This window comes from Sander vitreus, chromosome 10 (genome assembly GCF_031162955.1).
Source record: "Sander vitreus isolate 19-12246 chromosome 10, sanVit1, whole genome shotgun sequence".
In the NCBI taxonomy this organism is placed as follows: domain Eukaryota; kingdom Metazoa; phylum Chordata; class Actinopteri; order Perciformes; family Percidae; genus Sander; species Sander vitreus.
In genome coordinates this window covers 34,591,820-34,616,193 of record NC_135864.1, presented here as the reverse complement: position 1 = coordinate 34,616,193, position 24,374 = coordinate 34,591,820, and the positions used below count along the sequence as shown (strand labels likewise).

General features: G+C 41.3%; 1 protein-coding gene across 1 annotated transcript in view; it reads left to right on the top strand.

The window, feature by feature from the left end:
- gria1a (glutamate receptor, ionotropic, AMPA 1a) overlaps positions 1–24,374 on the top strand; it is a 72,433-nt gene that overhangs the window by 4,799 nt on the left and 43,260 nt on the right. Inside the window, 2 exon segments of the mRNA XM_078261268.1 lie at positions 15,394–15,633; positions 20,782–20,966. Of these exon segments, the coding sequence (XP_078117394.1) occupies positions 15,394–15,633; positions 20,782–20,966 (425 nt within the window).

Below are 24,374 nucleotides of genomic sequence, written 5' to 3'. Positions count from 1 at the left end.
GCTGTATAATGAAATGTAAACACACCTAAGATGCCCTCATTAATGAGATGGTCCTCTGCTCAGAAGGGAATGTGATGTGAATATTAGGGTCAGGCTGCAGCTGAATGTTTCCAGGGATGTCGCTAGTGGAAAAAACATTGCGCCATTAGCAGTGGAAAGGGATGGGGGGAGGAAGGGGGGGGTACAATAATGTCTTAGTCACAGCATGCACCCAGTGGAGAGACAGCAGCATACATTCAGTAGGCTGTTGAAGAACAATATGGTGATTTAGACTTAAATAGCTAACATGCAGCATGACGTACATTCTGAACTACTTTTTCTTTTTATTCAGTTAATTGTAAAAAATCGTGAATGTGTAAAAGCATATATTTTGCCAAAATATTTCTTTAAATACCTACAAAGATCAAATATCCTGGTCTGTAAGATTTCAGGAAACTACTTAAACCGATTATTTGATCAAGGATCACCGCCAATATTCAGGTTTTACTAGAGCCTAACTAGATCCAGGCGCTGTCAGCACTACAGGAGATCCACAGATCCACTTCTTCATGTTTCTTCAATGTGTCACGCATATCACTGCAGACCATGGGTATGATGGTGGGCTGTAGAACAAGTGTCACAGAAAGATTTACAGCGGAGGGAGACAGCAAAAAGGAAAGTGACACCTTCTCCTGCTGCGTGTCACTCGTTTTGAAAGATTTTTTGGATGTGAAGGCTATAGAGATGTGTTTGTAAGGAAAAAACAAGGGCTCCAGGGCCTGCTTATAATGAGTCAGATGAGAAAAGCAGTCTATTCCTGGGTTTCTATTTCGCATGCCTGTGTGGAGGAGTGTATATGTGTGTGTTTGCATCTGGGTGCCTATTCTGGCGTAGGATGTCTTGAGTGAGTGACAGTTCACCTCTGTAAGCGTGTGAAAGTGTGGGAACGTGCCCGGGGCTTTTTGGGTCCACCAGTGTGAAAAGCAGCGGGTGAATGGGCCCTTGTGCACAGGGGTGAATGGAGCTCCGGATGAGGGTGATACTCATCAGCTGGCTCTTATGACTAGCCACTTCATCCAGAAGCAATCCCTCCCACCACACACACACACACACACACACACACACACACACACACACACACACACACACACACACACACACATTCACATGCTCAGACACACTGGGTGGCACCTGCCTAAAGAGTAGGAGAACAGAGGCAGGAGGTTACGGGGCTGGGTGGACTGGGACGAAGGTAAAAGGAAAGAGGAGAGAGAAGGAAAAAACATAATAGATAAAAACATTGAATGTTAATGGAATCTGATTTATTTCATTTCCCGCCTTTGGAGTCAGAGTCATTGGGGAAGTAATGACGATGGCAACGCTGTCGGCATAATGTGAGACAGGATACTGGAGCTAATTTGCATTTCTCTATCTTCTCCCTTTCATTCACATACACAAACCAAGGCATATAGTGGTAAAGCACCTGTGTTTGTAGCATTTATTATTATGGATCATGGCTCTTTTTCTATATGTGCCTTTGTTTTCACATTTTCAGTGAAAGCGCCCGTTGGACTTGCTCAATTTACATGTTTCCAGTGGCTAAAAATAACTGCCAGGGATGATGTGTGTACATGGAGAATATTAGTCACTGTTCCCCTCAGTTTGATACCACATTACCATAATCTGCTATTGACTTGGTTTGTAATAAGGACGTCACTGAATCGCTAGCTTCATGTCAAATCCCCTGCAGGCTCACGCCTATATTATCTACTTTTCTCTTTGATGTCCTACATGTGTGTGGTGAGGTTTAGGCTAAGCTTTTGGCTATTTCTGGTTGAAAATCTGTCTGCAGAATATTACACCTAGCAACAAAATTAAACATTTCAGACGGTGGTATTTTGTACATTTATCCTTACGAGTCACTAACTCGCATTTGATTGTGTGTCCAGTTCAGCTATCCCGATAATAAATCTTTCATTAAGACTAATTAGTGTTCATGGAAAAGACGATTTGCGTTGTCACTGCAATGTAGGCGGCAGTATTTCCTCGGGTCTCTGAGGGTCGTTTAAAGAGGACTGGAAGAGGATCTATGAGGCAGCCATGATCAATGAACTGAGCACCGCACAGAGGCCTGCCCAGCCGATCAATACGGCACAGATGGGGGGGGGGTTGCTTCCATTCGGGCAGGCTTAGAGGACAGATATGAATTGTTGATGGGATGTATGTAGGTCTATTTCACAGAGAGAGTGTACAGGTAGAGGTCAAGTACAGGGTTGGTCGTTGATGGTAAATCAAGGCTATAATATCCACGATGCCAGTGATATTCACTGTCGACAATAAATATAAACATTTATTTATTTTAATTGTTTTCATGGTACTGGATTTATTAATTACAAATAACATTGGATGGTGTAAGGCTGTAAGTTTAGCTTTCAGATCCCCAAAATCAGGATGTGATGAATAAATCACTCCTCAAAATGAAACATCAGGACAGAACGTTGGGTGTTTGCAATGGAAAGATGGCATGTGGATGTTTTGACTTCTTTTCACTCACCATGCCAAGTTGCAGGTCAATGTTTATGAAACACGTTGTTGAATTATTTTTCTAGCAGTGACTGAGAGGCAGGGTGGATATTCACAGATGGCTGCAAGTGTGACTCAACATAATAGGATCATTTCAGGTTATTACAATTTATTTTTGTAGTTTTGTCCATCGTTCTTATCAGTAATAATATCATTGTACTCACTCATTGTAATTGCTGATTGAATCAGGGAACACTGCGTCTTCCCTAAAAAGAAGTCAGACAGAGCAAAAAACATGAACAGCCAAACAGTCAAACAGGTTTTAAATACACCCTAACCAAACCAATTTGATAAAGGAAATAAAGAAAAACACTAAAATTATTACCTTAACTGACTCCCTGATTCAACTTCGATGTACTGTGCTTCAAGTGTATTCACTTTTAGAGTTTTATCTCAAACTAAAGTATTTTAGACTCCCAACCTTTCTGGCATGTGACCGCTTAAAACATAGCAGTGTCTACTGATCCATCAACACTGCTTCCATATGTTGGCGGGTTATGACCAGGTCAACAAAGGAGGGATATTATTTTCCTGCTTTATTTGAGTTATTTTTAACAGGCCTGAAGTGATTCATGTCGATAATTCAAAGCAAAGATTAAAGTATTAGAGCTTGAGTCCATCTACTGCCACATTTACCTGGCTTAACTTTTCCTCATCAGAGTGGCTTTTTGCTCTAACTACTAAATAGAAATGTGAGACTGCTTTGTGAAGTTCTGTGGTCACACACCTGCACACACACACACACACACACACAACAGCTAACAAGAGACAGAGCTCGAGCAGATGCATTTAATGTATTATTCAATGCAGCACACATCAATTGCTATCACTTCATGGAGTTACAAGCATAAATATGTAATAATAACTCCGCAGGAAAAGAAAGACAATTGAACCGACTGTGTTACGTACTGTAATGCTTAGAAATATTCAGCTCTCTATAGGATCTTCCAGGAGAACCAACAAAATAAAGTCTGTCACCTGGAGACTTTATTTCTGTATTTCTTGTATTCATTCTTTTTGCTCCAATCCCCTCCCCCTAAAGGGGCAAACAACACCCCAGAAAGGAGGGTCTCAGCTGGGATGAAAGTGTTAAGAAGAAGAGAATGGGGGGTGGAGATTAAGCTGCCATTTCAGGCCGGGTGGCTTGTGTCAGTGAGGCTCTGGGGTGTTGTATTTTATTATGTCGCTAGCATGTCAGTCGTTGAGGTACAGCTGTGGTGACTAACTTCCACAGTGCATGCATGTTTAGAGGGATTACAGAGTGTTCAATGCGTTATTGAAAAAGGCGGACAAATAGCAGATCACTGCTCCCTCCTGACTGTTCGGGACATGACAGTTATTTGTTGTGGAGAAAACAAAGAGAATTGGGAGAAAAGAAACTGACATTTTTTTTCTCTTGGGCTAGAGTCTGGCAGGTGCTGGTTTGATGAATGAGAAGGCTTGGATTCTTTTGCTCCGGAGCGCCAGGGATAGAGAATGGCCCATAACAATCAATGTAGATCAGCCAAAACTGCTCCCCAAGAGGCAGAGTGATAGAGTGTGGAGCAGAATGGAGATAGAGATTGTTTCTGTGTGCTGTGTGTGCCTGTGTTGCTTTGCAAAAAAGAGAGGAAGAGGGCATGTGCACATGGGGCATGGAGTGAGGGAAGAGAGGAACAGTTAGGAAGGAAAAAATAAGCAACCTTTCATTTAATCTCCTCACCTGCCGTATGACCATTTTCTAAAAACAACGCACACATAAAAGCAACCCAATGGCCATCCAGGTTTGAGAATTCTGTTGTGTTGACACAATGATCAGTAAGACACCAGTCTTCATCACACATACTCTCCTCGTTCATCACATAAACACACACGCACGACTGTGTCCACTCTCTATTTTCCCCCCTCATTGTCTTTCTAAGCCTGCTCCGAATCCTTCTCTGTATTCATACAAGCTCACCAAGTATTTAAAACAAATCTGTCGTCTCTGGAGGTAATGACAGCTGGACATGGAGGTCTTAGCTGAGACGTGTGGGGCTGGCAATTAGAAAACAATGTGTTTGGAGATGAGGAGTGGGATCTGTGCTGCTGGGTGGAGGGACGAGTGCCGGATGATGGCAGCGGTCATGTTTTTGCAGCAAAGACAGAAGCGAGTCCCTCTTTTGTCATACAGTACATCTCAGGAGCTTCTGTGTACTCTAATGAGGAACAAAGCCTACAAGCATATTAAACACTGTGACATAGTGCAACTGCTCTTACAGTGACAGCACAAGACTGCTGTTGTGCGCAGATGTTCGCAATACAAAATGACTGCCTTGCCATGACACCAGATCTGCAACAGTTGCTGAACGTTGGAAAAGCAAATGGGGAAAAAAAGGTTGATCAGGCATTATGGGTGGACAATAAGACAACAATACCATGGGACGATATGCATTTGTCTACCGCCACAGAATAACATTTATACTGTGGTTCCATGTATCCATGTATGTATGTATCTGTCTATTAGACTTTTGAGGCTAATGTTACAAATCAGTGAGCAGGACAAATGCATAATGATATTGGATTCATGCTGTATGTAACTGACTGTTCACTTAGCCCTGCCCCCCTTAGTTACTGTTGCTATGCCTGTCAGGCTTCCTGTTCTTGCATGGGACATATGCAGTTAACAATATTAATAGTCGCAATTTTACTTGAAATTTTAAGAATTTTTTCAAAACCTAGAGAATCCAAGAGTCCTTGACTTCAGACAAAGGTGGACAAAAGCATTTTCTCAATTCTAGCTGGTGACCATAGATTTATCCCCCCTGAAATGACAATGTATACAAGTATATTTTTTTTGTGGCTAGGTACTGTAACTGTGACAGTTGGTCAAAAACTCTGTCTGCTTGCCTCATTTTGAAAGGAGAGCCCTGTATGAGAGTCTTGAATCCTCCAACTCAGATATGCAACTTAGCTTTGGAAACAACGCTACGTAAGCATTACTAGACAGTAAGCTAGTTAGCCAAGTCTGCTAACATTTGCAGATTACGTTATAACGGATAAACACAGTTTTATTAATTCTGTCTGGTTTTGGAAAGTCTAAAAACATGAGGAGAAATCCAAAGATTGACAAGTCTGACATGAGTGGTTACAGTTGCTAAGCTATGACCGGACATTTGCAAACTGTCACGGTACAATGGCGGACTCAAATGCACGACTCAGACAGGGAATCACAGGTAAGTCTTTTTATTGTTCGAAGAACAATGCAGGGGAAGGTACAAAAAGTGGCAGGCAAAAATCGTAGTCAAAAACAAATCAATAGTCAGAAAAACACTGGGAATACAAACACGAGGAATAACGCTGGAGAGAGTGATTTACGTACTACAACTACAATCTGGCAGAGGTAAGTGGGACTGGTGAGTATTTAAGCATGGGGCTTGGGGAAGCTGAAAAACAAACTGGTGAAACAAATTAGGGGTGGGGATGGCAATCATACAGGCGGGAAAGCAGACAAAGGGAGGAAGAGCAAGAGACCTGAAATGAGAGTAGATAATAATGTCAAAATAAAACAGGAAGTGCAAACAAATACACAAAACACAAAATAAAAGCAGGAGCTGAACATGACACAAACTGTCAATTACCTTTGTAAAATGTTTAATTAACTTCTTGTCTGGTCATTGTATCTTTAAAAAGTTTCTGAAGTGATAGAAAGTGTATTGACAACCATAATCAAATATTCATTTAAGTAATTTATCGAGCAATAGTGCCATTGTTAGCTTTTTAAACTAAAGAATTGTGCTGCTTTTAGATGACTCTGGGGAATTGTATGGGGAATAATGTGGTCATTTGTCAGTATTCTATTACATTGGATCGAGTTTTCAGATTAACTGATTAATTACAAAATAGCCAACAGATTATCAGCAATAACAGTAAGTGTTACCTACAGCTCTAGTTAGTTGTTGTAAGAAAATGAATGCAACGTTTCTGGTTGTATTCATAGAGTCTGCCCAGGTCCTTTGATGAACACTTCATTTCCCAGTGGCTTGGCTGGAATTTGTTGAAGACAATTGTTTGAAGTTATATACTTTGTAGCAGTTCCTAATGAATTAGCATGCAGGTTGTGTGTTTGCCTCTTCTTGCTCCACATATCCACCTCCATCACTTGTTTCAGAGAAAAAGTGTGTGAGCGGGGCTGTCCCTCTGCACCTGTCGACACTGATACGCAGATGGGGAGATAATTACGAAGGGATGATTGTTAAGGAGATAATTGGAGTTTCCATACCCCCTGACAGGAGTTGGTCTGGGCTGGGTTTCTGACCTGCTGCCCAGGTAAGCATTTATTCAGCAGGCGATTGGAAACGTAGCGAGAAACGGCGAGGAGGAGAGAAAATGGCCTGGTTAGAGAGTGAGACACAGAAAGAGAGAGATGTGTTCGGAGCTGAGGGGAGTGCTCTCACACCCTCGATTACCCATTTAATGAGGCGATGCAGTGCCATTGTTTTATTACTTAGAGGAAATAGGATGGATCTAGATTTCGCCGTGTGGTCTCTGTGTTTCCCACTGCTAGGCTGGCATCTGTTCCTTTTGTTCGCAGCAGTCTCCCTATCATCTCCTCTCACAGACACTAATGCTTCTGTTTCTTCCTCTCCAGAAACCATTTTTCCCTTCTGTCCACCCTCACCTACATTTTCAAGACACGCTTGCTTTTTGGCTCATCCTTATTAACCTTCCATTACCCCCGTTTTGACTAATGTAATCTCTCATGAGGATCCAACGCTTCCCGGCATTAATCTAAGATCTGTTTGGCTGGTCAACTGCTCTGATCACCGATGTTCCCAGCGGTGGAAGCTTAAGAGTTTAGAGTCTTCCTGCCCACTTTCTTTTTCTATTTTCTTCACTTTTTCTTCTTTCTATCGTCACTTCAACTCCTTGTCGGTCTTTTCCTCCCTTTTCTCTATTATTGTCTCTCTCTTTTGCCACACACAGTGATAACATAAACACAATTTTATTGCCCGGCCTTGCACAGACAGTAAATCTCCCCTAAACCTAAAGAGCTAAAGCTGTTTATATGGGGTAATAACACTCCATGGGGCATATAGATACTCTGGAGAGGTAGAAAGGCAGTGAGGCAAAACCCACCCCATCCTAAAAACCTGTTTTGCATTACATGAGTATGCATGGATGAAATCATCTCTTTGCATTACTTTGACACATGATCACAGAATAAATCATTTTCTCCAGAATAGATTTCAAGTCATTCGTAGGAGATCCCGGAGAAAACTGTCCTCGCAGTAAAACCCTCCTAGTCAGTCTTGTCTGGAGACATTAATGCAGATCCACGTTGGTGCTGCGTTTCAGTTTGTCTATGAATAAATGCTGCATCTCCTCAAGACCCAAGTAATGTCCCTGTGTCATGTTTCCCAGTCACTAGATGACGGCATTGATACGTGAGTATCAATGCCGGCAAAACAAAGTCTCCCCTGTGCTTCCCAACCACAGTCTCGTTTTTCAATTCAATAGCTAAATGAAGATGTTATTCATATTAATTCATGCATCAATTCATCTAATTTCATCATAACACATAGGCCTGGCCTACATAGAACAGTTTATAAGTTTACTGTATCCAATGTGTTGATCATACTATAGAATGATATATTGTGTGTGTACAGGGAATAATACAAAAGATAAGGAACTTTTTTTAAACCCGCAAACTGAATTCCAATCATAACATTGGCTTAAATAATTGGGATCTAAATAATTGCTTTGAAGAAATTGCAATTTGATTATTTTCCCATATCGTTTAGCCTTAGCACTGTGAGTCATTCTGTGTTGGAGGGCTCATGGAGTAGGCCACCCCCAGCCATTACCTGAGGGATTCTTCACAAGCACAAGCTGTATGTGAGACTGTGAGACACCCGCTTGTCAAAACCAGCAAGAGATATTTTTTTGAGGGGAGTGCAGGGAGCATGTGCAGGTCCTGAATCATGCATGCACATGTGCTTATGTGTGAATCGGATATCGACTCTCATTAAGGTAGCTGATTAGCTCTCCGGAAGATGGATGGGACCAGAGGGACCACAACATGCTCTCTGTTTTTATTACACACATTATCTGACATTTATTAGCCATGGGTGGCTGAGTGGAGGATGATTGTGTGCGTCTTCCAGTGTATGGTGTCAGATGTTTTTCTCTCACCTCAAAGTGCTCTGTGATTGATTGAGCAACCCTTAACCCTTGTCGAGGTGGTGTATATTACTGCCTGATGTGACACCAACTTCCCTTCTCCTGTCATCCCTTTCATCTTTCAAAAGGATACCTTAAACTAAATATGGAAAACATAGTATAGTGTACCCTGTGAATATGAGTCTTAGCAGCTAAGCAAAGGGACTCTATGCCATCCAAAATTGAAACCTGTTTTCATACCTGGACTAGTTTTTTTATATATGCTCATGGAGATATATATATCGAAAGCTGACAGTATACAGATCACAGGAAATGAGGGCAGAGAGAAGGGGAATGAAATGCAGCATTGATCCCCAAACAGACATGATCCAGAGACCTTCTGTTTACTGTCAGCACCATAACCCCTAGGCCCACACCTGCAATAGTTAATACAAGCACATTTAAGACTTGTTTGGCAGCACAGAGATTTTTTTGTGATAAACCCTCATCATGGTGCACTTTAAAAGAATATAACTCGTCATCAACAAAAAAGTGTATTCACCTGTCATAACACAACTGGAACAATGAATTAATATTCAAGGAGTTAATTCATCGATCAGTTATCATTTTGATAATCAACTAATCATTTAAGTCCATTATCAAGCAACAGCACTAAAAGTCCACAGCCATGCTAGCAGCTCTGTGAGGCTGAGCTCAGGCACAGCAATGCTTTGAGCTAAATGATAATGCAAGGACAATGCTAACATGTTGATATTAAGGTATAATGTTTACAATGTTCACCATCTTAGTTGGGCCTGTTAGCATGCTGACATCTGCTAATTAGCACTAAACCTACACTAAACCTTAACCTGCTGGTGACGCTACAGGAAATGTCAGATGATCGCCAATGTCAGTGAGATTCATCGGCTGGCCTCCATGAATGTCTCTACACAATGTCATGGCAATCCGTCTGATAGATTCAGTCTGGACCACAGTGTTGGAGTGACCAGCAAACCAGTATTGCCATTGTTCTAGCCTTTTGTTGTTTAGCTTTGCTAGCGGCATGCTAACATGGCTAAGGGACTGTTCAGTATTCATGGAATGGACCACCGGAGGAAAATAAGGGAGGGTCATGACTTTTTATTCTATGTTGAGGGGAGGGTCATCCAATTTGTTTTAGTCTAGGGGGGAGGGTCACCCAACTTTTGTATTCATGAGAACAGCAACATTTCAAAGTGGCTTGTTTGATGCATATTTATCCATGTAGCTCCATGTAGCTCTCTCAGTCTCGGCCCCTATCGCTAGCAGATGGGTCCCTCCCTGTTTAGTCAGCCAGACAATTTGAACTGTAGCTTTAGAGACCGTGGGATTTCCCAAACTGAATAAATCCCGCTCGCACATATAAACACAAAACTGCTTTGCTAGCTCCATCGTGTTGTAACTAAGACATCTGATGAAAAAATAATTGTATTCATTAGCATGATTGCCGTACTGCTTAGTTAAAAAACATCCAAAACACTGTACGAAAACATACCAGATGCAAGCTTTTATTTTGAAAAGTCGAGAAGCCTCGCAGGACTGCACCAGCCCGGGAGGGCACGAGATGGGAGGGCCCCAGGCTGCAGCCATACTGGATCTCAAAGTATCCTTTCAGTCCCTGGTGGTATTATATATATATATATATATATATATATATATATATATATATATATATATATATATATATATATATATATATATATATATATATAAATGACAGCCTTTTCAAGGCATTTGAGAAGGAAGGAGTGGTAGCATGCAAGCTCCCAAATTGACGCTTGTCTGAGAAATGGAGTTTTGAATAATGTTCAGCTTTGGCAGCTTTACCTAGATGCTAAAATATACAATGACTGAGGAAGCCTAGTGACGAGTCCATAGCAACCAGTGTTGAATTTGTTATTACCCAGTGTGCTTTGCTGAATGGTCTCAATGTTTTATTTCATGTGAATACTAGTTTACTAGAGGAGGAACTTAGTATTTGAAGTAATGCAGTAATGCAGGAAGTGTGCATTTATTTTCCATGCTTATTGTGTTTCCACAACAATGTTAGTGAGTAACTCTACTGAAATGGCCCCCCCACCATAACAGAGGAGTGTGATGTGTAAGATGAGAATGCAGAGGTTAACTCATGTATGTCATGGCTGTAAAAAAAAGCAATGGCTATCTGTACATCTTTGCCAAGCCCAAACCAGTACAGAAGGCATCAACACATTGTTGGGGAGGGTCATCCCTTTTCTCCCAATCATTTTGGAGGGTCATTTAAAATATATTTCTGGTGAAGGGAGGGTCAGGTCTATTTTGACTAAAGGTCCCAAAACTCCAACGGTGGCCCCTGAAATAAATAACAAACAGTCCCTAAACAACAAAAGACTAGAACAATTTTGTTCTAAATGCTCTGGTTCCAGCCTCTCAGATGTGAGGATATGCTGTTTTCCTCTCGTTTATATAATGATGATTATATCTCTCGCTTTTGGATTGATGGTTGGAAAAATGATGGATGATGGAAAATAATAGATAGTTGCAGCCCTATGATACAGTGTCCTTGCTTGTCTTTGGTTTGTCCTATTTTACGACCAGTTTTGACTGAAAAAGAAAACAGATCTGAAATCTGCAGTCTTGTGGTGTAAAGGTGATATTGGATGGACAGAATAATACCAGGTGTAGGAATAGGATTGAGACCTCCTGAATGAAGGTGGGGTGTGACTCTGGGAGTCAATCTGGCAGGGTTATGCTGAGGTGGAGGAAACCTGGGCTGGATTCAGCTGCTCACTCTTCCATCCCACAGTCTTTGTCCGGTGATGCCCAGAGGGGACATTTTTGAGTGTCACAGTACAAAATACACAGAATAGAGAATTGTATATAGTTGATCAGTTGATAAGATGAGCTACTTAAATTGGATGTTCTATGTCACTCCTCAGTAGTGAGGATCTACCTTTATGGATGGCTGAACAAGAACCCTCCAATCAGAAAGTTCCCTCCAGCTGAACCTAGCTTTCTGCTGCTGTGAAATTCCTTTTCTACTGCTGACCTTAATGTTGCACAGGATAATGGCATGCAAGTCCCATGGGAGGGAAATAGTAGAAGCCCTGTGTTCCTGCTGTGTGTTTGTGGAGGCGTATAATGTATATAACATCCGTATCAGAATTTGTGGTTTGCATGCGGTCACAGTAAACCAGTCCACAGTACATGTGTTTACTGAGCCAACATGCTTGAGAACGTACCTCATATTGATTCTTGCAAACCTGGTTTTGCCTTTCCCCAAAAAATACATTTAAAAAAATGTTTTGTGACTGCAACCGGTACAATTCAATTCAACTTCATTGATTTATTTTGACATATCAAGCAATGCAGAGCTATTGAAAAAAAAGAATCACACACACCCACACAAAGGAGCTGCTCTGCAATACCACAGTCCTACACACAGGTCGGTGTGTAGCTCCAGTCGAGCAGCCTGGAGGCGGGTGCCATGCACGAGGGCACCTTGACACCTTTGACTCATGCAGTTTGCAATGAAAAAAGAACCTGTATTTACATAGTGCCCATTCAAATTGTCTTACTTTGACATCTGGATATTTTCCCTTTCAACAACTTGAAAAAATCAGACAGAATCTGTCTTTTTTTTTTTTTTTTCTAGATTCTGTTTCTTTTAATTATGAGCATCTGTTAAATAAGGTTAATTGTGCAAAACTAAGCCCTTCATAAGTTTTTAGAAACCATAATTAGTAATTTTTTTACAGCTTCATTATTAATGTAGTCAGTAAGTCAAAGTCAGACTTTATTTTTAAGAGTGAACCAGTAATGGTCCAGTAGTATTATGTGATTTTCTGCTGGGTTATAAACATTCACGGGCAGTATCAAGGCTGCAGCGTTGCCTACCACTCGTTGCCTAGCATCACCCTCCCATCATCCACAACTTCAGATGCAGTAACAACTGTCACTAACACGCCCTCTTTGTGCAGCCGGCAACGACACGTCTGTCATTTGATATTTGGCTCATGCTAAGCAGAGGAACAGCTGCAGGGCACAGGAAACAGAGAACAGGGAAGACAGTAGCTATGTGAGTTGTTTCTGACAGCTCCTCCTGTTGTGCCAGTATCAGTCCCTTTAGGATTGGAGTTTTTGCTCTCTTTCCTGCAGCCCAAAACTCTTTGACCACACTAAATGCAAATCAACGTATTGTTCAATCATAGGGAAAGTTTAGCTTCACTGCATCATCTTCATGCTGAAGAGTTTTGTTGACTTTTGGAAAACATTATGGTTTGTTTTGAGTGTAAATAAAAATGTGATGTTGTGGAAATGTGCTTCCATTATTTCAGAAATTATCTGAGGATTTTGCAAAACCAAGTCCGTTTTGCAAATTTGCTAATTCCTTGAGGGGAAACCTAATTATGACAAAATGTCCAAACACTCACAATTCCCACTTCATCTTCCAACAGTCCTTTAGCAGCTCTGAGCTACTGTAATCCTTGCCAGAGAAACAGACCGTTGCCTGGGCAACCTCAGTTCTGCCGCCATGGCAGCTGTAACTGTGGCGAAGAGACATGGAGTGCCAGGGTGGACAGGTGTTGCTGGGGTCTTACAGATCACTTTAGGTCTCTCAGCCCTGCCGCCGATGTCGTTACACATGTGGAGCAATGCTAACTAGCCCCTCACACACAGACACACTCAATACGCCGCTCCTATACACTGCTATCAGAACAAGACCTGAGACTGCTGAGTTACACTAATGTTCTGTGTCATGCTCTTGTCGAATTAGACAAGCACATGGTTCTCTTGCCAGCTCGGAGCAGGAGGTCCATGCCACATGGCTGCACGTTTTTTGTCAGACTCACATACTGTAGGTATGAGAAATGACTCACATTCAGTGAAACATGGTAACCTGCTGCAGGGTAGAGTAATGGGACACTGCACAAAAAGTCAAACAAGCTCTCATTACCTTTCATCCAGGCAGAACATGGAGGCCACGGCTGAAATTGGTCCTAGAAAATTGTAAGGGGAAATATAATGTGTGCTCATGGAAAGCAATAGCTGAGAGAGTGTCGATTTAATAGCAACAGCATGTGCAGACCATGAAGGAAAGATAGTTCTGTTACTGAGTCAGTGTGGCGAGGCTCAAAATGTCTATTTCAGGGCTTGCTTTAAGTAGGGTGAGTCACCAGGCTTTTGGAGCACTAGAGACTGTGTGTCTGTGTGTGTGTGTGTGTGTGTGTGTGTGTGTGTGTGTGTGTGTGTATGTGGTACCGCTGAATTTCTTACTCTCCCTACATCTCCGTCACACACACGCAAACACGTGGCTGCCCGGCGGGTGCAGGTCTGTGACGGGTTAGGCGTTTTGGGTATGGGCCATCCTCTCTCTATCTTGCCCTCAGCTCCTAGCAGCGAGTTGGCCCTCGTGCGGGGACAGGCAGCGGCTTCAATCTGTTTGGTAAATACTGAGATAAGTAAGGCCCACCCATCACCATCGCAGAAAATAGCCCAGGCCATACCTGCGAGTGCAAAGATAGCACATAGCGATGCTGAAAGCATGGAGACATACCTTCCAAAAAGAAAACTGTGAACATAAATTAGCTATTTTGAGATGTTATAGGGTGTAAAGGAAGCCAGAGTGACAAACAGACAATGGGAGAAAGAAACTGAGGGAGAAAAGCAAATGAAAGATGCAAACGCCTCCTGCTGCCAGTAAAATGTCAATGGAACCCTGGGGATGCATTGATTAACCTCTCTACTCCTAATCTGCCTTCACCTTTTGCATCTCGCACTGAAGGCAAGCACACAGACTGGTGGAATACAAACTGGCCAGAGCTGCATAAACATGCCAACGAGCAGTTGAATGGATGCAAGGCAAAAAGCTATTAGAGCTATTTACAAAAGCCCTGTGTGATGACTCAGGTTTTAATTAAAAGGGTTAACAAATTGTGAGCAGTGATAGACAATGATCTCTTTTACTCTCTCTTCAGTTTTGTTATTTAAAAAAAAAAATCAGAGATAGCTTCTTTTTATACATTTGTTTGTTAATGTAGATGATAGACAACAGTGAAAACAAAAGCACAATAAAAACGTCCACACTCCCTACAATTCAATTTAGTTCAATTCAGTTTAGCTTGTTCAGTTCATTCAAAAATTAAATACAATGCGGCAACTAACGACTATTTCCATTATCAATTAATTGATCTGTTTTTTGGTCTATAAAGCATCATGAAATTGTGAAAGTGAACAGCATCATTTTCCAAGGGGATGCCTTTTTTCTGTTTGACCAAAGTCCAAAACTCAAAAATGTTTAATTCACTGTTATGTAAGAGCAGCAAATCCTCACATTGGAGAAGCTGGAATTGACTGTTTAATTGGTTATTGGACTAATCATTTTAACTTCAACTAAATATGTTTTTGTCTCTCCCACATGAGGAAATCTGTAGAATGTAGGTGTCATGCAACAAGAGACAAAACAGATCACATAATCATATTTTCTTTTGCAGTGTGCAGTGTGTGAATTGGTTTATCCAGTTAAATCTACTGTATGTTGTGGTGAAAATCTTATCATCCTTATAAAATTATAATTTAGGTTTTTATTTTCAGTTATAAAGGAGTTTTTCTCGGTTTAACTCAAAGATTCCATAATCCTCTAATGAGTCCAAATACTAACCTTCTTCCTGTTTTCGCTTTTCTCTTTGGCAGTTTGCTCCCAGTTCTCCAAAGGTGTGTATGCCATCATCGGCCTGTATGACAGGAAGACGGTCAACATGCTCATGTCCTTCTGCGGAGCGCTGCATGTCTGCTTCGTCACACCGTCATTCCCCATCGAGACGGCCAACCAGTTTGTCATCCAGCTGAGGCCCGAGCTCCAGGACGCTCTGGTGGGAGTGATCGACCACTACGGATGGAACAAGTTTGTCTATATGTACAGTTCTGACTCAGGTAGGAATCTTAGAACGTATTTATCTAATTTATCATCATGCTAAATATTTGGCCTAATCATTTTAAGTGGACAGCTTTATATTTAATAAACACATACCTTTAGTTCATTATAAAAAGATGCGACTTTGAAGTGGGCTTAGCCATTTGGAGTATACATGTAGCTTAACCAGAACTGCCTTCTTTCACCTCAAAAACATTGCCCATCTCCGCCCATCACTCACCTTCTCTGCTGCTGAAAATTTGAGTCACGCCTTCATCACATCCAGAATTGATTACTGCAACAGCATCCTCTATGGTTCACCTGCAAAAGCCTTAAATAAACTCCAATACATCCAAAACTCTGCTGGCCGTCTCCTCACACACATCCGTTCCCGTGATAACATCACTCCCGTCATCCAGAACCTCCACTGGTTTCCTGTTCCCCAACGCATCCAGTTTAAAGTCCTCCTCCTCACCCACAAAGCCCTCCATAACCAGGCTCCCCCCCCCGCTATATAAATAAAAGGTATTATTAATATTCTCTAAAATATTTCATATAAAGGTGATACATATCTTAAATACGGTATGTTATTATCCTCATTCATGATTTCTTCTGAAAAGCAATTTAACTACATGCTCATAAACACAGTCAGAGGCAAAACCAGTCATTAAACCAACCACCATTAGTCGTCTTCATATTGCCATGGCGACAGCAATTGGGTCGTAGCCATTGTACAGCAATGAGCAGCCATCAGAACATTTATTTCAGACAAAGACTGAGAACACAGAAAAGAAACATTGACCCGCAGATAAATCACACAATGGATCAAAGATAAAGGTTTTCATTGAGCGGTCCTCAACAGTGTTGCAACAGTCCCTCAGTCAGTAGCATGCCAAAAGAAAACACAAAGTGCTGTAGCATACAATTTAAACATCTTCATAACATTCCTGCAGAAATAATGCAGCACACTTGTCAGACTAGCTACTGTATACCCTTTCCACAATGCCATCCCATCTGTCCCAGGTGTTGTGGGTTTTGGAGCATGACTATGAAGGGTGTATTTTGTGTGCGTGTGCCAAAAAGCATGCACGCTTTATATACGTGTGTGCATTTTGCACATGCAAATTATTGCAACTTTTCTCTGCTTGTGTTTGTGACTTGTGTGTGAGAGACATAAGCAGGCTTAAGTCAGCTTTAAAAGACAGATGCCATCATGTCACTCTGCAAAGCACACTATCAAGCAGTGCACAGGGAGATTTCACAGTGGCCTCTAGCCCTTTTCATTCATGATGGCCATAGCACCACACACGTCCCACAGATTTATTTATCTTCTGTGATCCCTTCATTACCAACTCACAAACTGCTGGGTAGTGTGTGTGTGTGTGTGTGTGTGTGTGTGTGTGTGTGTGTGTGTGTGCGCAGGGTCGCCCCCGTATGATTGAGTGGTGGGATGGAGCCAGTAGAATCCATATCAGTAGTCCTCTGTTGCCTGGATACTACGCTGTAGTCACCCTTCCTACAGGGTTATTTTAAGCCTTTAAGAAAAATCCTATTAAGTTGCGAGGAATTTATTTTATGTGTGTGTGTGTGTGTGTGCTTTTTCCAAATATTTGATCAAAGTATCTTTTTTTTTTTAGCACTTGTAGGTGAAATTGCCTATAAAAAGGTTAAAAGCCCTCTAATGTCTAGTCTAATATATTTGTATTATATTTTACTTTTTCAGTGTTTTAATCCATTATGTGAAGTGGTCAAGGACATACAAATATACAATATGCAGTGTCAATTTTTTAAAACTTCAGGAGTTTTAACATTTTTTCCCCTTTTTTCTAATAACATCTATCTTGCTGTCTTACAGAATCTGCTAATAAACGTGCCTCTCGTTTTTTATTTTCAAAAGCCAAGAACGGGATAACAAATTTGATAGCCCATTAAACCTCTCATAAACAATACTCAGGAAATGGTTTTCCCAAAGCGTTATTTATTTTCTCTACTCTCGATTGCCTGGTGCCCAGGTCTCTGTGTATTGCCTCTGGCCAAACGGATGCTTATGACAGCCAGATTCCATTATGACATTATTCTCTTTCAGGGATGCTTTTGGAGAACCATTTTTACTTTGGCCAGTCTTACGAGCCAGACTGGCTCTGATTTATAGGGGTGCATCAGCCACATAGTTACATTTGAAAAGGCGAGAGGATATTCAATGCACAAAGTGAGACAAAAAAGGGAAAAAAGCAGGGATGAATAATAGATGGAAGATAAGAAAAAGTCTAGCCACACTGGTGACATTGAAGGAAAGTTAACTCCAGGTCGTTCCCTAATACATTACAGTACAGAACATCAACACGGAGCGTTAATGAATAATGCACTAATTAACTCATCTTGCTCAAGTGCTGGAATATAATGTACATAATGCATAACCAGATGAACAAATAAATCAACACGTCAATACCTTAGAAAGAAGTAAGACCATTGAAAAAGACAGAATGAAAAGATTAAACAAAGTGAACTGCTTCAGTGGGAAATAATGTGCTGGCTCACATTATGTTGCATGGTGCTGTCCATGGTGCTGAAACCTTTACTGGCACTGGGACTCCATTCAAAAACAGTTCATTCTCTCTCCATTCTCCTCAAGACCCAGTGGCCTTATTTAAAGCCATGGTTAAGTGCCCCATGTGTTCCCATGCCTATCATCAGTTTCACAGCTACTACTGAATCTGTCAGCACCAAGGGCTACAATTATTCACAGTGAATGGATAGAGACAATGAAATGTTATATGTACCCATGTACATTTTTACTAGGGCTGTCAGCATTAACGCATTAATCGCGATGTGATTAAGGGCCGAATATAATTCGTAAAAAATTTTTTAAATCGTATTAATCGCATGCCTCCATTTATCAATTTATTTTCACTTCACTCGGCTTTGCGTCGTGCCTAACAGGATACTATTTTGCCGTACTTCCTCCTAACACATCCTGCTGCTGCAGGAATAGCAACGCGGATTTCGGTGCCTCATTCTGGTGCCACTGATATGTCTGCTCTTCTCTCTGATGCTCTGAAACAGACGTTATGGTACCACAAACATTGCAACGTGACGCTAGCTTAACACTATACCAACAGTAGCTAACGTTAGCCTACCGCTAGCTAGTTAACACTATACTCAACAGTAGCTAACGTTAGCCTACCGCTAGCTAGTTAACACTATACTCGACAGTAGCTAACGTTAGCCTACCGCTAGCTAGTTAACACTATACTCAACAGTAGCTAACGTTAGCCTACCGCTAGCTAGTTAACACTATAATTAACAGTAGCTAACGTTAGCCTACCGCTAGCTAGTTAACACTATATCGACAGCAGCCAACATTAGCCTACCTCTAGCTAGTTAACACTATACTCGACAGCAGCTAACGCAGCCTACCACCAGCTAGTTAACACTATACTCGACAGCAGCTAACGTTAGCTACCGCTAGCTAGTAGCTGGATTAAACAGTGTTAAATGCTGACAGCTAACCCTAAACGGTGTAAAGTGTGACTGTGTTTTACTGTAGAGGATTCAACACCGGGATGTAACAATCTGCAGCTGCTGTTGTCGGAAAAACACAGACGGTGCGTTCAATGAAACTGGTAATTTACAGCTTTGTGGTGCATCAAAGTTGTTGTTAAATTCAAATGTGTGACTAGATTAAATATATAATAAACAAATACAAATCTTAAAGTCAAGTTCATAAAGTCACTTTCTTCGCATTTATTTGATTCCCAATCAAGATCCACTGGTAAGAATGGCTTTCCATTGTTAATATGTACTTAATAACTGTTCTGAAATGCAAAATAATAGAATTTTAATCATGTGATAAAACATGCGATTAATCGCGATTAACTATAGAACTTCAACGATTAATCGCGATGAAGAAAATGTAATCGTTTGACAGCCCTAATTTTTACACATCATTTTTTTGTGCGTCTATAATGTATTTACATTGTACTGTACTGTGGTCATATGTGGAGGTAAAACAGCATTCACCTTTTCGTTTCTTAATGACCTGATGTCAAATAGGCAGTGTGAATTGCCTGGAGAGCAGCTGGTGTGCATTTTAATAAGGCCAGGCAATCAGCTTTCAGGGGCTGTGACTGCCTTTCCCATTCTACTTTTGACAGGGTCTGTGTTGCTGTTGTTGTGGATAAGCCATATTTACATTTGCTCAATATGCATACAATGCCTGTATGAACATGAACAAGCATGGAGGATATACAAAACACATTATGTATAGGCCCATGGTGGCTCTAACGGCATTTACCGGCTTAGTGTTGGAAAAAACAAATACAGCTTCATCATGTGTTAGTTTACATTTTCTAAATTTTGTAATTGCTATAATTTATTTGGGTAATGTCTACCAGTCTGCTGCGGGGGGAAATTACTTTATTTACTCTGCGGAACAACTGTGGCTGGCAGTGCGAGAGGAATCTGATTGGTCTACAGCCAGCAGCAAAGGAGTACAACAGTGAGTCAGACTGTAAATCAGAGCTCTAGATCAATGTGTTCTCTAATTGCCGTTTATTTCCTGTCTTAGCATGAGCCTTTAGCTCATTGGTTGTTCTACTTCTGGCTCCATGATGCTCAAGTGTCTCTGCAGCGTAATGGTGACAGTGTAATTGAGTAATGCCACCTGTAATTGGTGCTCAGTGGATGTAAAGCGGGCTGTGAGTGTGTCCCCTGCGATGGTGCATGGGCTGATTATTTGTTAGTGTGAAAGTGGTGATTATTTAGCCTGGCGCTGTACGAACTGGAAAAGCACACCTGTACAAGTCAGAGTGCTTAATGGACTGTCCCACTCGTTATACTTCATCACTGAAGCTACAGGGGAGATTCTGATGGATAAGCTTATCAGGAGCAGTTTGGTTTTTCTGCACAGCTTCTGTTTTGTTCCCACATGTTTTAATTTATCTTTTAGCTCATAATATAACTACACACTGCATAATATTAGCCTGCACATAATGTATGTCTCATGCTGCCGACACTTATGGATCGCTCTCGGTCATTCATCGCTTCATTCATCTTGGATGTCTTTGGGGAACTTTTTCTGTAAATGCCTACACAGTTTCTATTTTCCATTTCAGTCAGAACTTACTTCCTGCAATTAGAGTTTTACCTTTCTCCACACTTCTGTCTAGGCCTGTCAGTGCTGCAGAAGGTTCTGGACACAGCAGCGGAGAGGAACTGGCTGGTGACCTCGGTCAATGTGGAGACCATGACGGAGGCCTCTTTCTTGAAAGTGTTCCAGGATTTGGACAAGAGGAAGGAGGGCCAGATTATCATCGATTGTGAGACCGAGAGGCTCACTGGCATCCTTAAAAAGGTAAAGAGCTTTTCTCTGTTTTTTAAATGAGAGGGGGTTATGTAATTATGTTGCAATATATAATGCAATTTCAGCTGATAGACTGCAACCTCATAACATAATGAAACCATACTGTATGTTTGTTCATGTGCGCCAACACAACACAAGTAGAAATTTTACATGACCAATGTATTTTCCTTTTGGACACATCAAGCTTATTATAAATGGAGTTATACGCCTGCATGTTAAGTTTTAAAAGACTACATCAGAAAAAAACATTTCAACAAATTTAAAAACACACACAAGAACAAGAATGGGCATGTTTCAATTGGATGAACAACAGAGAGAGACAGGAAGAGAAAGGTGTGGATAGAAATGGAGAGTGGGGGTTGGTTGGCGGTCTGCTGTGGTGTTTAGTCTCCTGGAGCATCAAGGACAGGGGAGATAAATAAAGCAGCATTGGCATTTGTAGTCGGCGGTTCCTTTGTGATAGGATCATCACTTAGCTCTGCGCGGTTGAAAGAAAAAGGCATCACAATTGACTGTTCGTTAAAACCTGTCCCCCACAGTTTAGAAACCATAACTAGGCATGACAGGTGTGTCAAGCTTTGGATAACAGAGTCATCTTCTGGTGAGGATGCAGACTTTTTGCCTGCGACGTGTAGCTTTAGCCTCAGTCTTCAAACACAATATCATGCATGTAGCCATTCTGTGCCCTTATAAGACCCCTCTTAGGTTTCCTGTTTAAAACGAGTCAGCTTGATTAGGGGAAGCTTTTTCCAACCAACTCATGTAGCTAACATTAGCTCAATTATCTAGCTAGCTACAGCTGATAAAATCTGCTAGGGACAGTTGTCTTTCCAGCTGGCTAAGTCGACGATTGGCAGATGAAAATGAGAAGCCTGCATGTATCTACCTCTATCAAAAATCAAGTACCCATTGTTTCAAAAGTTACAAAAAAATGTTGAGCGGATGTTGATACTGGGATTACAAACCTTTGTTACAGCAGAAGTCATAGCAGGAAAAGCACAGGTGTAACTGATAACGAGTGCATTCCATTCAGGTGAGCTCATTACAGGGCTCTGGTGTTTTGCATGCTGACTCACTGGCGTGGCCTACTGGGGCACGTAATGGAACTCAGCCATCGTTAAGAACATTTGTTTCACCTGTGTTCTCCTGCTATGACAAGTCAAAATGTCTGCTGTAAAGGGGTGTTGTAAACTGCTAGCCTGACAAGCCAGACCCACATCAAGATGTTGATGCAGATGACCCTGGCTGCAAATTAAATTTGCTGCCGCTAGGGTGCGTCTAGATTTCTAGGCTAGTAAACTGCATATGTGCAATGTGAATATAGAAAGCTTGACAGACTTGACAGCAATTGTATCCCCAGAAATATTCACACATTTGTCATATTTGTATTGTTTTGCCTGTAGGTGTCAGTTGTATGATTTATGACTCTTCAGTCAGATTTTAATAGTTTTTTTTTTAAGAAGAAGAAAAAAAGAAAAGAAACACACACACATGCACTTTGATGTTCATAACACATAGTCCCCATCTATGTGGCTGCTCTGTGTGAGTGTTATTGATGGCCCTGTGTCTACAGTTAAGGTTATTGCATCAGTTCTCACCAGTTTACAGGAGCTGAGCCTGAGAAGTTCTCCATTCAGACATTCACCATCAATCACCCACATCTGCTCCCTGCCTCCAAACCGCCCTGCCTGTGCATCCAAACAGTGGCGAACGCACACACATCGCCTCTGCCTATTTGGACCTTTAAACTCCCCAGTCTTCATCTCATTCATCTCATACAGTGCACAGATTCTTCTACGATAATGTCTCTGACAGTTTCCTGAGGGCGACTCCTCACTGATTGTTGATGTAGTCTCCTTAGAGAACATTCATCGTGACAGAAGAGCTACCTCGAAAATGTTTTAGTGTGTTTTCCAACAGAGAGACAAAACAGTGACCCGTTCTCCTGGGGCTGAACTCTGAGTGACTCTTCAAATCTGCGTGTATAATTAAAACGCTGCTCACTTCCAAAACATTTCCATTTGACGGTGCGCTGTGGCAGTAATGTGTGTCTTCCCCTGGTGTTGGGTGTATTGGTGTCAGCGCTGCTGCCTGTCTCTCCTCCTTCCCTTCAGTTTTCCTTGCCACAGGCTCGTTCGCAGGGCACGCCTTGTACTAGGGTCACCATTAATAAGAAATGCCACCTTCTGTCATGAACTACAGCATTATTAGACACACACCCACATAACACACAAAGAAAAGAGTACACTTCCCGAAGTATACGCAAGGGAAAATGCTCACAGAGAGGGAGACTAGTGAAAAATGTGTGAGGTCATGCATAGTGCCTGAACAGAGACAGTGGAATGAGCCTGTTATTATCTGTCCTCAGGCTATAGGCTTTGAATAAGTGCTGCCTACTTGGCCTTATTTTATGTGACCACCCAGTATGCTGTGATGACACATTTACACACATTTGTTGTACAGTAGAGCAGGTTCTTTATTTAAGCATAGGCGAACTTGACAGTTGCCCTGAGTGCCACCAGCGAAGACAGGGTATTATTTTTTCATTTCATTTTAAACCACATCTACATTCAAATGTCAGTGAAACTGATGTCCAGTGTGCCCATTTCATTTATAAATAAATCACTTCTGGCACTACACTACACACCTCTCTCTGTGATGTCCAAACTGCCCTGACCCTGCCTGCAGTTATAGAATGATAGCAGCGCAGGCAGAAAAGAGATGCAGGCAAGGGAGAGGGTCTTGTGCACAGTTCAGCACTGACAGACTTCATTATTTGATGAGTTAATTATTAGATCACGGTGGAGTTGGAGGTAAAAACTACAATATTGTTATAAGTTATTTAAATATTAGATCAAAGATCAAATCAGAGCACCCTGGGGACCACTATTGAAAACAGAAGAGGAGGAGGAGGGAAGCAAACATAGTATTATATATTATATTTACAAACTGATAATGTTATGACACGTTAAACCTCAAGGATGGGACGTGTGATTTGTTATGTTTAGTTTCATTAAAGAGTTAAACACACATATATATATATATATATATATATATATATATATATATATATATATATATATATATATATATATATATAACATTCATTTCATACTCCTTTTACAGTATTATCTCCTTTGACTGTTTTTCCTATTTTTATTTTTGTTTTTGTAATAATAACTCTCTTTTTCTTGCTTTTGAAATGGTCAGCTCAGGTGTGAGTTGCCTGAAGTCAAAGGAAAAAGATTTGTAAGCAATCAGCCCTACAGTACGATGGGGGGGGGGTAGAGGAGAGGAACAGGAAAGTAGAGAGAGGAGAGGAAAGGAGAGAGAGGAGAGAGAGGAGAAGAGAGAGAGGAGAGGAGAGGAACAGGAAAGTAGACAGAGGAGAGGAGAGAG